Source organism: Festucalex cinctus, chromosome 14 (assembly GCF_051991245.1).
Source record: "Festucalex cinctus isolate MCC-2025b chromosome 14, RoL_Fcin_1.0, whole genome shotgun sequence".
NCBI lineage: Eukaryota > Metazoa > Chordata > Actinopteri > Syngnathiformes > Syngnathidae > Festucalex > Festucalex cinctus.
The window spans coordinates 23,352,501-23,366,798 of record NC_135424.1 but is presented as its reverse complement, the minus strand read 5'-3'; the positions used below and the strand labels follow the sequence as shown (position 1 = coordinate 23,366,798).

The 14,298-nt window shown below is 38.1% G+C and overlaps 1 protein-coding gene and 2 long non-coding RNA genes across 4 annotated transcripts in view; all 3 read right to left on the bottom strand.

Moving 5' to 3' along the window:
* Positions 1–12,837, bottom strand: part of LOC144001768 (ras-related protein ORAB-1-like) — a 38,637-nt gene extending 25,800 nt beyond the window's left edge. Inside the window, exon 1 of the mRNA XM_077496321.1 lies at positions 12,468–12,837. Within this exon, the coding sequence (XP_077352447.1) occupies positions 12,468–12,481 (14 nt within the window). The 5' untranslated portion in view covers positions 12,482–12,837. The remainder of the gene's footprint in view (positions 1–12,467) is intronic.
* Positions 4,691–7,893, bottom strand: LOC144001740 (uncharacterized). Of its 2 annotated transcripts, XR_013278577.1 has the most exons (3): positions 5,905–7,893; positions 4,960–5,204; positions 4,691–4,859 (listed from the first exon to the last, which is right to left on the bottom strand). It is a non-coding gene; the product is annotated as an uncharacterized LOC144001740 (long non-coding RNA). The 2 variants fall into 2 exon arrangements; XR_013278576.1 differs by having other exon boundaries at positions 4,960–7,893.
* Positions 8,089–12,457, bottom strand: LOC144001770 (uncharacterized). Its single transcript, XR_013278585.1, has 3 exons — positions 11,037–12,457; positions 10,581–10,667; positions 8,089–10,499 (listed from the first exon to the last, which is right to left on the bottom strand). It is a non-coding gene; the product is annotated as an uncharacterized LOC144001770 (long non-coding RNA).
* Positions 12,838–14,298: the final 1,461 nt, after the last annotated feature.

Genomic DNA, 14,298 nt, shown 5'->3' with positions numbered 1-14,298 from the left:
TTGTTTTACATGAAATTGGGTGGGCAAAAATTCTTCTTCTTCGTATTCTTCTTCTTATTATTATTATTTTTATTATCATTTATTTATTTTTTCAGTTTGATAATTTAGATATCCTACAAAATATGGTTTAAATCTTTTTTCGCTTCCCAGGACATTTATGGATAGACAGCATTTCTGAACAACAGCTCCCGTTTATTCTTTGAAACGTTGCACAACAATATTTTATGGAAATTTCAACAGTGAACAACTTCAACTTATGTCCAGGCTGTATATAAATCACAGGAGAATATGCCAAATCAGGTTTTCTCAATAATATCTTGGTTATGCAAAATAAATAATATCCTTAAATTAGGGGATATTAAAATGTAAACAAAATGAAACCTTTTAAGCTAAATAAACTTGTGCACACTGCAAAAATGACCATAGAAAATTTAAGAAAAAAAATAGTAAAATAAAAAATCTTACTTCAAATAAGCAAAATTATCTGCCAACAGAACAAGAAAATTGTACTTAAATTTAACTAAGATTTTGAAAAATAAGAAAATACTTAGCCCATATCAACCACAGCAGTCTTGAAAATAGTATTTTGAGACTAAAAACAAGTAATATTTACTTTTTTCAAGCTGTAATACATAGAACTACTTTCTTAAAATACATACGTATTTATTTACATTTGAACAATTTTGCCAGAGTGTCAAGCGGGGAGGTAGTAACAAGTCCCATATTTAATGTCTGGTATGACCCAGCCAGGGATTGAACCCACAACCTCCCAGTGTGAGCTTCGACGCTGTACTACAAGACCACTGAGCATGTACTGGAAAGAGGAAAAGTGATCTTAGTCAATATAACAAAACGAACCACGTGATTTTTTTTTACAAGAAAAAAATGCTTGTAGTAAAGAGCTGTATTGTACTTTTGTCTCATTGTTTTCAGGAGTAAAGTCAATTTTTTTGGCTATGATTGGCTATGAGCCATGATTGGTTGTTACCTGAACCCCCAACACGTGATGTCATTTTCAGTCGACAACAAGTGGCAAAATATCTTTTTAAAGGTGTTAATTGTACATGAGAAATACTGACGTTCTCAAGTTGTTCATAGCCAAAACTTAACTTTTTACTCCTGAAAGCTGCAAAATTAGAAAAAAATATCCCATTAATTTACTTATCCATTTATCTAGGGAAAGCAGGAGTCAAAAAGAGGAAGTGGAGTGAAGAAGAAATCAAGGCTGTGGAGAAAACATTGATTAACTGCATCAGGTCTGCCAAGGTTCCACAGAAAGCTCAATGCATTAACTGCATTGATACATCGCCAATGGTGCTGAATGGGAGAACCTGGAAGGCAGTGAAATTTTATGTGAAAAACCGCATTGATGCCTTAAAAAGAGCTTCTGCAAAACACAGTGTTTCTTCAGTGACCCTTTGAAAACAATTTTCTGCTGCCACTGTTGCATGCAATTGTTTTGATTGGCAAATGTGGATTAAAAAGACCAGAGGTCTTCGAAACTGATAACCTGAGCAGTATTCATTTACTTTATGCTATACAGTCTACATTTTTAAATAGTGTCCACTTCATTTGTTTCACACAATTTTCAGATTAATAATTAAAAAAAATAAGATTGGAATTTGTACTCTATGCACAGATTAGGGCTGTCAAAGTTAGTGTTAACCAATTAGGGTAATTAATCACAAAAAAATATCGCATTAATCATGTATTAACGCAGATTAATCACACTATTCATTTTGACCACAGATGATACTTTAGCTGACGCTGGATGGTTACGTTAAAGGTAGCACAGGTTGTAATAAATCTTTGCGTATAGCATTCACAATATTTGTTCATGTCAAAATATTGGGGTCATTTTTTCCATTTTAAATTATGCAAGTAATTAGAAAAAGACAAGGATGAGCATGTGCAGTTAATCAAAAAATGTTGAAGACGCCCTCAACATTAATTGTTAAAAGAATTAACACGCAACGTGCTCTTTAAATTTGGCGGGCAAAACTATGTATTAAAAAAGCCTTTTAATTAAACGATTAATCGTAATTAATCAAAATTCCAAACTGTGATTAATCAGATTAAAATAAAATTAAATCGTTTGACAGCTCATATAAATATTTAAAATGACGAGCATGCCTTTCAAATATTCTGATTAACCACTGCTGACCTGAAACAGGCTCTAAAAAAAAAAAAAAATAGTGACATCTGCTGGTGGTTTATGGCATTACATGTCCCCATGAGGTGACAAAAACCTGAAAAAAAAAACAAAATAAGAAATATGGCTTTTGAAGGTGATTACTGGGTGAGCACGGACCCAAAAAAAAATTGTGTCCTAAAATCTTTTTTTTCTGAGTTGCATAAATAACTTTTTTTTATGTTTGAAGTGAAGTCCTCACGTTGCAATAAAAAAAAAAATCCCTCGCCCATCAAGTCCCCACTATGTAGCAAAAACGAGTAGGTGTGTGTGTGTGTGTGTGTGTGTGTGCTGACATTGTCCCCCATTAACTAGAGATAGACCGATAATCGGTCGGGCCGATAATCGGGGCCGATATTTGACATATTGGTACATATCGGTATCGGTCTGTTTTATTAATCTGACGGCCGATATGAGCGATCCATTTAAAACTCCGTCTTTTCGCTTCGAATGCAGCCCAGAGCGTCTCTGTCTGTTATGGAGTCCAACTCCAGCAATGTAACGCCCATAGCAGCATTTGATTGGTTAGCCGTGCAAGAGCCAGAACCAATCAGTAGTGTATGCCTGTATCACAGTAGCCGGTCACACACGCACCCACGGACACAACGCGACAGACACATGCTTCGAAGGTAAGTTAAAAGAGAAGAGACTCCGCCGATCGTTTCACCATGATAAGCTAAACACATTGAATTTTGTTGTGTATTAAATGCACTATATGAATGGAGCTGCATTGCCTTGCATTGAATCCCCGCTAGCTAACAGTGGTGTGTTCAGCTTAGCATGTAGGCTAACACCCAGTAGCTAATTCGCTACTTGAACTTCTCGGGGAGGGAATCACACACATTTTCACATAATTAAGTAAATAATGTTTGTTAGAAAGGTTCCAAATATTAACAGTTGTCATTATTATATTGTCTAGTTCCATGTTAAGAGTAGAGTAATATCATTATATTTACCTCTCGTGACGCACACATTGCATTCTGGGTCACGTCCACTACTTGTTGCATAGCGGTTATTATGCAGTGAGATGCCACAGTGACACTAAATAGCGTTTAGTTACTTTATATTGTGTTTATTTGTCGCACTGGTTTGCCATTGTGTGCCTTAAGCTTCGACGTCGATTTGATTGACAGCTCGTTGTGCACCTCGTTAAAGTCCGCTCCGTAACTAATTAAGTGTCTCAAACACCGTTTAACTACACGAACGTGTTCTCTTCCGTATGTTTGGCATTAGTAGAGAAGTGCACTAAAGTATAGTGTGCTTATTTGCTTGTTTTGTCTCTCTTTTCACGTCATGTCTGCTGTGAGTTGGGACATTATGCTCTCAATGGATGCCACTAATATGTAACATCTACGGCCGTAGTCGGCTGCAATTAATGTTCAGTGATGTAATTTCGTTACGTGCATCATACTTTGAATAATGAGCTCATGTTTGGTGTGTTGTATAACTTTCTCGTGTGTTAGTAACTATTCATGTGGACAGCTAAGATAGTGCTTGTTAATGTGAATTAGCAATGTTGCAGCCCAGTTATTATTTAGACAAGTACATCTGTGCCATTAAGTGATACAGTACAGTACAGTAGTGAGAGAATAGTGGGCCCATATACACACACGTGTCTATAAGTGTAAAACACATTAAACAGCAGAAAGTGGCAGCGGTCCACCGCAACAATGTCTGTTTAACCAAGTTATTCTTACTATTATTATAACCAAGTTATTTTACTCTACCTTTTTCTGCGTTGATTGGGGCATCCTAAGTGGCACTAAACTACATGATGAAGTGTCTTTTGACAGTTCTCTTGTAGAGAGGAGTTGCATGATATTGCTGTTCTCGATTTAAGATCCTCAGCTTATCAAAACTGTCTATATGGTAACAATAACAATAATTATAATAAGGTCTACAAGAACTGTATGGTGTTCAGGGATGAATAGTTTTTCTCATGGAATTTTTTGTATTTTTTTTTGCTGTAGTAATAAGTAATGCCACAGCTGATGCACATTTTGAATGACAGGGTTCCTCCTATTACTTCAAAATATAAAAATATAACATTTATAGAATAAAACTACAAGTATCCCAAATGCTATAAAAGGTAATATCACATTGGCCCCCACATTTAACTCCCCCCGCCACCAACGTCTTATTGCAGATAGAAGGATGTAAAATGAAAAGTGCAGTGTGAGAATCCATTGTAAAGAACGGTTAGGGTTTGCATTATTCAAAAATTTGGTGCCAACATTTTAACTTTTACTGCAAATGAATATCGGCTTCAAATATCGGTTATCTGCCTCCTTGACTACCGATAATCGGAATCGGTATCGGCCCTGAAAAAAGCATATCGGTCTATCTCTACCATTAACATTGCAACATTCCTCAAACTCTCCCAAACACATAGTATGATCTGTAACACTACTTTTCGCCTACTCTATGATGTTATTGGGGCAAAATTAAGGAAGGCTTGTCCATTGATTGTGTGAACAGACTGCAGTAAAATGAAGTCACTTCAATGTTTGCTGGTTTTATTAAGTTTGACATGCTCCTTGACTGCACAAGTACATGTTATGGAGTGAGGGCATGTTCCCACCAACGATGATATCATATTCTTCAAAGGCTTGCTGAGGAAAGTGAGGGAGGAGTCACTCCATGGCTTCAGACACCTGGTCAGCAGGTCCTGTGTAAAACAAGTGGTGCTTGTACATGTGACCATTCCGTATTGCTTCACACAAAAAGTTAATGTAGTGTGTAATACCGTCCATATGTAAATGACATACCAAGACGTCGGCTGACTTCAGTTTGTTGCAGCTCAGATATGGTAGGTGGAGATACTGGTGGTACAACACCGAAGCCTTCTGGGGTCCTCCATTCAAGTGTCCTCATTCGGGGCATTCCAATATGGCTGCTGACTCTCCCCTTGATATTTTTTTTTTCTTGCAGGTCGGTGATGTATTTAAACGGTGCATGAATGCTTGTATACATCAGAATATGGTTCTGGAAGCCCTCAGGTTTGGCTGTTGATCTAGTGTGACACAAACAAAAACAAAATTATAAAATAAAATAAAATAATTGATGATACTACTATATGTCACCAACTTTCCAACAAAGCCCCCAAAATAGAGGTAAGATCTTTAGTTTTTGGGCCCAAAACATTGTATTAGCTAGATAAAAGTAACTTGACTGCATAGAATATGCAAAGGCTGCTTGCTTGTCGAGTTTCCGTGGAAAACGTAGCAGCCTGTAAATTCTTGTGCACCCAATTACACAATGGACCAGTACACACTTGAGTGAGAGAGTTCAGACTCTCGCAGTGCTTATGGTGCAGCCAGCATTTAAGTCCAGAAAGTTATTCCCTGCCGAAAATTTATTTCGAGAACACTATTTTCACCAACCACAACGAAAATAATTTTCAACTCCTCCACTAATATAGTATGCTTTAGATTCTCCATTGAAGTTATGGGCAAATATACCTCCGAAATCACAGTTACATTACATTACACAATAACTTGCGCATTTACTCTAAATATAACGTGCCAGCGGGAATCTTTTTTTTTTTTTTTTCAAAGCAAGTAGCTTCATAACGAAATCGTTCGAGTGGTGCGGAGTTGCTAATCAACAGATACAGTGATCGTAAAACAAAGGTACGAACATCGTATTAATTAGTACGATGTATACTTTTTCTCTCGCTCTCAAAACGTAAACACAAATGTACTCTTACTTACCGGTCAAGTAGAAAGCAGTCGAAGGCACCGGCACGTCCCAAACCTAGTCTGTTCCTCATTTCTCTCCATCTGGCAAATGCGGCTACAATATAAACTCTTGTTTTGTCGCGCTGAAATAAAATAAATTCCCAAAGCAATTGATAGCTTGATAATGCTCTCTTCGGGGACCGGAAACTCTTCTTCTTCGTGTACATGCGGTCGCCATACAAACCGGAAGTGCGTCTGCAAAGGCGTTCCAAAAACGCGTTAAGAAATGGAGCGCTGAAATTTGTCGTTGACGGCACCCGTAGCAGAAAGATGGCGGCGAAACATGGCGGACACTAGAAGCCGCGGCCCGGACATGTAAGATAATTTGCGATTTCTCGACTAACCGTTATATTTAAAAAAAAAAGTACGTTTATGCGATACAACATATCTTTTTACATACTACTAACACAAACAATTGGGTTTTTTTTCCGAATGATTTATTGTTTCACCACTAGATGCCACTGTATAATACTGAGTGTACCTTTAAGTGTTCCCAAAGATGTATTTATAAGTTGTTGTTGTTGTTTTTTTTTAGTGCTATCAAACTATTAAAAATTTTAATCTGATTAATCACACTTTTTAATTTTGATTATCATGATTAATCAGCTATTTTTTTATTTTATTTTTTTATATTACTTGCGTAATATAAAATACAAAATACCGTAATATTTTGACATTAACGCATTTTATTATCTGAATGTCATTTATAAACATTGGTTAAATGCATGTGCGCAATTGCATGCATGCGTGTATTGCTCAAAACGTAACAGCATCGTATCAATTGGGTGCAATTCAGCAATTATTAATTAAAACGTAAATTACTTTTGTTTTTTTGTCTTTCTGTAAAGCGCTTTGTGACAGTTCAGGCTGTTTGAAAGCGCTATATAAATAAACTTGAGTTGAGTTGAGTTGAGTTGACTTATCTAAAGTCCCATCAGGGTGTTTTTTTAAAGTGAAATTTACCACCGAGCACACCAACTGGAGTCACCCCGCTCATTTTGGAACAACAGGCGTAGGAAATGCCATGCATTGACCGAATCACTGACCTGCGCAGCCTTCAATGTAACCATCCGCGGTTACGATAAAGGCTCAAGTGCAGTCAAAAAAAAAAGTGCGATTAAGACGCGTTAATACGTGATTAATGCGACATTTCTCTGTGATTAATTAATCTATTAACGCTTTAACTTTAACAGCACTAGGTTTTTTTTATGCTAGAGCATACAGAAGGCTTTGATGAAGCCTCTCAACTGCAAAGAATGGATGCAGAAATGGTAGTTATTACACAAACGGCCAGCAGATGGCAGCAGAACCCCATGTTGGGAAAAAAAAAAAACCTAAATTACTCACAATTCTAAATAGATTTGTGAGAATTTATTAAACTTAGCGATAGTCTAACGCTAATTGCTGCAAACCGGAAACAGAAATATTTTTTTCCCCTGATGAAAGAAGAGATTTAATCTTTCTTTTGATAGGTTCCATGTTTTTATAGCAATAGAACACAATATCTGTGAGCCTTGCAAAATCAGTCAAAATCTGGTAAAAATAGATGGGAGTGAACGGGATTGCTTCTGTGAAAATGGCTGGGAACTAATGAGTTAAAAGCAGCACATCAGTTAAAAAAAAAAAAAAAAAAAAAAAAAAAGTCAGGTTGATTTACATTTGTGCAGTTCTGGTACCCTGGCCAGTTCTTTTTTTAGTGCAGTTTAATTTTCACAAGGCATGTTTTGGCCCTTCTATGTTTAAAATCCACGCTAATGGTCAGATGAAGGGGAACGTAATATGCTTGTGAAGAGTCAATATGTGGAGCAACTCAATATGTGAGTGTATTAAAAAGTAAGTACCTCAACATTAAAGGGATACTTATTTAGCCATTTTTGGCAGTCCAACATGAATATTTTGCCTATAATAAATTTGGATATTTTCATTATTTTTCATGTACAATTGGTACCTTTAAAAACACATTTTGCAACTTACTGTCGACTTAAAATGACATCACAAGGGCTCAGGTAACCAATCACAGCTCAGCTTGTGAATGTTACATGACCAAACCTACAAAGCAGGTGAGATGTGATTTGTTACCTGAGCCCTTGTGATATCATTTTCAGTCGACAGCAAGTTACAAAATGTGTTTTTAAAGGTACTAATTGTACGTGAAAAAAAAATGAAAGTATCAAATTAATTATAGACCAAATATGAACTTTTTACTGCTATAATGATCTGAATAAGTGAAGTATCCCTTTAAGTTTTATTAGAGATTGTAGGTTGATTGATTATATGCATTGCTATTATGTACAAAATCACAATATTGTAGGTTGTTTAGTACAAGCTCTTTTTTTTTTTTTTACTATATTGTAACCTTTTTCATATCTTTTTTTTTTTTTAACAATATTGTGACCTTTTTTATATATTGCCAGCCTCCCCAAAATATCGTGATAATTATCATATTGTAACCTTCATATCATGATATCGTATTGTGATGTTTTGGATATAGGTCGCTTGCACATGTCGTCACTTCCGCCTCGGATTTCTCGTAGTCGCCATGCTGGGTGGCCTCCATTTACGTAGCGATTCGGTCTAACACATATCTATCACGTTTGTTTTCTGCGTTTAAAATGGTACATTGTTGCTGCATCGTTGGCTGTTCGAACAAAGCCAAGGGGGAAAATGGTCGGTCTTTTTTCCGAATTCCGAAAATAATTAGGAACCAGGGCCTGGAGACAGAGGAGTGCGGACTCCGGAGGGAAGTCGTTACTTTGGGCTCGTGTGTGCAGCAATCACTTTGTGAGCGGTAAGCTTGTTTACCTTTATTTAATGCATGAGGATTAATAACGTTTCGACCGCCCATATATGGGCAAGTTGCTTATGTTTTGGATTCATGAGCAAGCAAGTTCGGTAGTACAAGCTGGCTAGCGGACGTTAGCCGAAAGCTAACATCGAACATTTTCACCCAAGTCGTGCCAGTGCAAAGTGTTTACTGCTGAAATTGGATTGATTAGTCTTGGGCTTTTAATGCCGATAACATGTTTTTTGGTGGCAAAATGTAAACTTGGGAAAAAAAGAGACAGAAGGGGCTGATGCAAGAAAACAGACCCCCGGGGGTGATGCAAGAAAACAGACCCCCGGTAGCCTACACATCATGCTAAAGAACTTATTCACGGCCACCCTACTGCGGTAAAATAACCAGTCTTTCCATATTTTATTTGTTTATATATTTGTTTATTTTAACAGGTCGCCCTGCGCCCGTTTTTCTGTCCAATCATCCCGACTGGGCTCCAACATTAAAGTTGGGTCCCAAGTTACAACATCTATGTCTCAGCCCAGTCGGTGCCAAGATATGAACGTGCACAGGAGAGACAAGCAAAGAAAAGACGACTCGAAGTGGCAGAGATTGTTGCAGTTATGCAGCCAGATGGCTCCAGTAACCTGTACCCTCAAGTACTGCTGACATCATTGACTCTGGTATGCCACTCAGAATTCATTACATGATATATTGTATGCATGAGTGAATGTATGTGTTTGTTTGTGTGTGTACACGCACCTTATATTTTAGAGACATTTGGAAGTGTTTATAGAAATAAGTATTTGCCTGTAGCAATGTTCATACATTAAAAAATGCAACAAAATGTGTACATTTCTTTTACACTGACAAAAAAACTATACTACTTTACTATATTAAACCTATTACTGGTACCGTATTTTTTTGTGATTTTTTCTTTATTTTTTTCTTTAGGGATCTCATGCCACACCGACTTGATTGCCAATGACATGATGGAAACGAAGGCGAGCATCAAAGCATTGGAGGAGGACAACATGCGACTGTTTGTTTGGCGCTAATAAAGGCAGCGTTTATACAAATTCTATTGTTGGGTTTGTTTACAAAGCTATACATAATACAAATGACAGGATTTGACTCAATGTGCAATATGGTCCCTCTTAAAGTAATGGCATAAATCTCTATTATTTCTAAAAGCACAAAAAATGAAGTGAATAATGATTAGATGTAGTAATTTCAGGGTTAAAAATTGAACTGTTAATTAATGTAGTTTATTTTAGCACAGGTGCCTACCATCCTGAGATGACGGTATGATGTAATGTTGATGGGGTACGCAATGACTTTCATTATGCTATGTACAGAGGAAAAAGTTGCTCTCTTTTAAATTTGTTTAATGTAAGACAAGTACCAGTACTGTGTTACAGTTTTCCCAATAATCCTTGTTTCACACTTGTCACAAAACCACTGTCCTTTTGGCAGTCTAGATTGGCACACTTCAAGTGATATCATTTGATTTTACAATCTGCTGCAGCACAAAAAACTACTTTATTCCGCATCTTTGAAGTACATGAGCAAGTGGTAGGTGACAGCGGCTGAGCAGGAACACTGGAAGTCCACTGCTGATCTAGTAAATGCTCTCCCGAGCAGTTCAGGTAAGGAGGGGATTTTGGGGAAAAAAAACTCTGGCTTTTCCAACTGGCCAAAACGAGCGATCTGGGTGGACTCGCTCAATCACACTTTGTCCACACCACAAAGTCGCAGAAGTCCGTCCAGTTAAACTCATCTGTGCCTGAATCTGAAAATATTACAAACATTGTAATGAAAATATGAAACATAGAATTAAATAAGAAACTACAAAAAGTAAAGCCATACATACCTGGTAATACTATTGGTGTTGTCGTGACAAGTGATGGGAATTGTTGCCATCCGGCACCAGACAGAAATTGGGTGTTGTGACAGCCTCCTTAACCGTGAGATCATAAGAAAAGCTGTCAGTATGCTCAGTAGTTACCATGAACACGTTTTATTGTACTGGAAACTGAAACTAAAAATACGTCCTCTGAGAGTGGTTAACCTTAACCATTTAGAATAAGTTGATTAAGTAACATGTAACTAGTGAAAGGGTAGCATTAAATTTAATTAAGCCACGGGGAGGCTGTGCATAGTTACTTTTTATTCTTATACGCTCTGCCATATTTGCCTGTTATAAAATTGTTAGAAAAACCACATCAGGTAAACCTAGCTGTGCATGTAAACACAATGAAAACAGGAAGCCTGAGAACAAATCAACATTTTTGTGTGCAGAATTACCAACACCATGTGGTTTACTTACGTGCAACAGCAACCGTTTCTTCTGATGCGATGTTAAAGTTTACACTCTGTATCCACCCGCTTACAAAATAATTGTAAGCCTCCAGGGATTTGTTGGCGTGTTATGGAGCATGTTGTCAACACGAGGTAGGGAAAGATGTCCAGAGATGTCACATTTGGCCAGCAAGCTTTCTCCGTCAAAAAAAAAATCACCCTTGGTCAGGACGTAATTAGGATCAATCCCGCCACACAGAGACACCTTCTGCCTGTATCGTTGTTTTTGATCTTCCGGTAAATCGTGAAAATACTGCGAAAATTACATCAGGTTGATAAGCTCTACCGTGTAACTCGCGAGTGTACCTTGTGAACCGGCGGACACCCAATATGGCGCCCGAAGGAAAAACTCCCATGATGCATTACGATGTGCAAGCGACCTATTGTTACATCCCTTGTGTGGACTGTGGAGAAATTATTTTTAAAAAGTATACTTGAAAGGATAATGAATGACAGTTAACAAAGAACATCTTGACAACTATGAGTCATTAAAACACCTGCCTAATAATGTATTACAAGCCAAGAAAACAAAGAGGTGGTAAGCTAATTGCTCAACTCTACTGTGGCGGAATTGTGGGCATGTCCATGGCATGTGATCTTCTCATGACCAAGACACTGATGGAGGTTCTGCTTCCTCTCTCCTCACACGATATGATTAAAATTAACAGAGATCAAAGTTAAGTCAGTCGTGGAACTTAGAACCTTAAATTTGACGATGTAATGACGTTCATATTTAGCTCGATCCAACGGGTAGCATAATGCAACCAAATTTTGACGTTACACTGAATCATGAGTGAAGTTTTAACAAGGGAGTTTGGCCTTGCAGCTAATATCTACGGACCAGTGCCACTGGTTCCCAAAGCCTAACAAAACAGTAGACTACATTAACAATAAACATTTGGTGTTAACGATGCTAGTTTCTCTTTTACTGGAGTACTCTTCTTAGTCCGACGTAGCCGGGCCACACAGTCTCCAGATGTGTTTTTTTTCCCAAGAGCTTACCATAGCCGTTAATCAATTAATACGTAAATGACGGGATGTCTATACGGTATAGTCAAACCTGTCAAGATCAATGCAAGCCCAATGCAAGTTTGGATCCCCTCCAACCTCACGATCATTTTATGGCTAAGTCGTTAAATTATAATGTTTTTATTAAAAAAAATGTAATTGCCTGACAACCACCTGACATGAATACTAATATTGATAACAACATTGACATGAACAATAATAAAAAGATGCGTTCATCCGAGACGTCGGTGGTAGGTTCCGGTGGGTAGACGCAAGTCAGCTGATGTTAGCTGCTAACGTAGCTTCACTTGACAGACACCGCTAACTTGTCTGTTGTAATACCAACCGACACACTGAAACGTGACACGCCATTCGTAATAATAGTACTTACTACTCGGGATTCATTGTGGACTTGTTGAAAAGTGTGTTGCCGTCTCGTGGGGAGATTTGATATGATGTGTGGAAACGGCAGCTAGCTTAGACGGCTCCCAGAAGCACGACCGGCTAGTTGTTTCTCACTACAAAATCCAAAATGGCTGCGACTCCAACCAGGAAGCAGTTACCAACTCAGCTAGTTACTCGGCATAAAATGACGAACAGTGTTGTTCCTTTTATTTTACAAAAAGAACCTGCTCATCGAAGCGTTATCCGCAAAAATGTTTCTGCATTAAAGACGAAGCGCCGGTTCTCTCCGCTAACTGGGAAGTCGTTACTGCATTACAAAACTGTCAGACTGAAACCGCTTACGTCATTTAGTGAAACGTGGCAAAGAGATGGTCCCGTGTCCGGCGACATGCAATCCAAGTTCTCTGACAAATCACGTCACTATACATTTATGTAATTAGTTGCAAATCAGTTTGGGTGTTAATTACTTTCCTGTTTTTGATTGGAAAGAAATAGAATACACTTTAATATGTCTGTGCGTGTGTGCGCGCGTCCGATCCACCTTCAGTGAATAATTTACTCGTCTCAAAATTATTTGAAGTTAACTTAGGCTATAATCAAATTACTTAATCAGACGTACACAGTTAAATCATTTAAGTACTGGAGACGAGTCATGCAAGGTTGTCACGAAACGTCGCACCACATTTAATATGGGCACGTCACGTCATGAGTCATTTCACTCTTGGGGAAATAGTTTTAGGAAGTAATGCTTTAAACTGGACCTGCCCTGTGGTATACCAGCAAAAAAAAAAAAAAAAAGAACAGGCTTTTTTTTATTTTATTTTATTTTTTTTAAATTGGGTGGTCTCGGTTCTATTTATAATTCTCACATCCAGAAGGTAGTCTTTTAATTTTAACCCGTAGGCCGTATTGTGACCCGTTTTGGGCTTTTTGATGGTTCTTAATTGTTTTTGTAGCTGTACGATATCATTCTGAGACAGGGTTGCAATATTTTTGAAATCCTGTCAACTTAACTTTATTTATAAATGACTTTAAAACAAACATTGCTGCATAAAAAGTGCTGTCTGCAATGGAATAGTAATCAGTCATGCAGTCAAGACAAGTGAAACAAAATAAAATATCAAATATAAGTCGCTAAGTATACAAGTAAATAAAATTAACGTTAATAAATTAATAACAAGAAGTAGGTAAGTAAACAAGAAAATACAATAAGTATCAAATTAATAACACCATACAGCAGACACCATACAGCACTGAAACGATGCTAAGTCTCATGCTGAGTCAAAGGCCAAAGAATGGGGCATTTGCCACAGAGGAGGCAGGACTTCCGGCTTTCGCATATCAGCGCTGTTTCCGATTGCTGTTTGCGACGTGTGAGCCACATCCCGTTGCTTGCGCTGCAAACATTGTGCCCCTTGGTGGCGCCTTCCCGTCGATGGGTGCAAGTGTGTAGTAGTTCTGTCTCAGTTCTCCGAAGCATTTCAGAGAGCTCGTGCCCATTGGTGGGAGCGCACGGTAGGGGGGCGCAGGGGTGGGCGTGCGAGTGTTGGAACGCGGCTAGCAGTGGCCGGAAACGGCACTGATGTGTGAAACCCGGAAGTCCGTGGCATCTACCCCATAGTGATGTTTTAAGACAGGTTTGAAAAGTGGATAGAGAGGGAGATTGCTAACATTGCGCTGCAAGCTGAATTATTGCAGAATTTGTGAGTTCACGAACCTCCGAGAATCCATCTTGTACCGAACCCGCTGAGTTTCACCGATCCGTAAACTTTTTGTACGGACCAATCACAAAAGCGGTGTTGTGTTTGGGAGCAGGA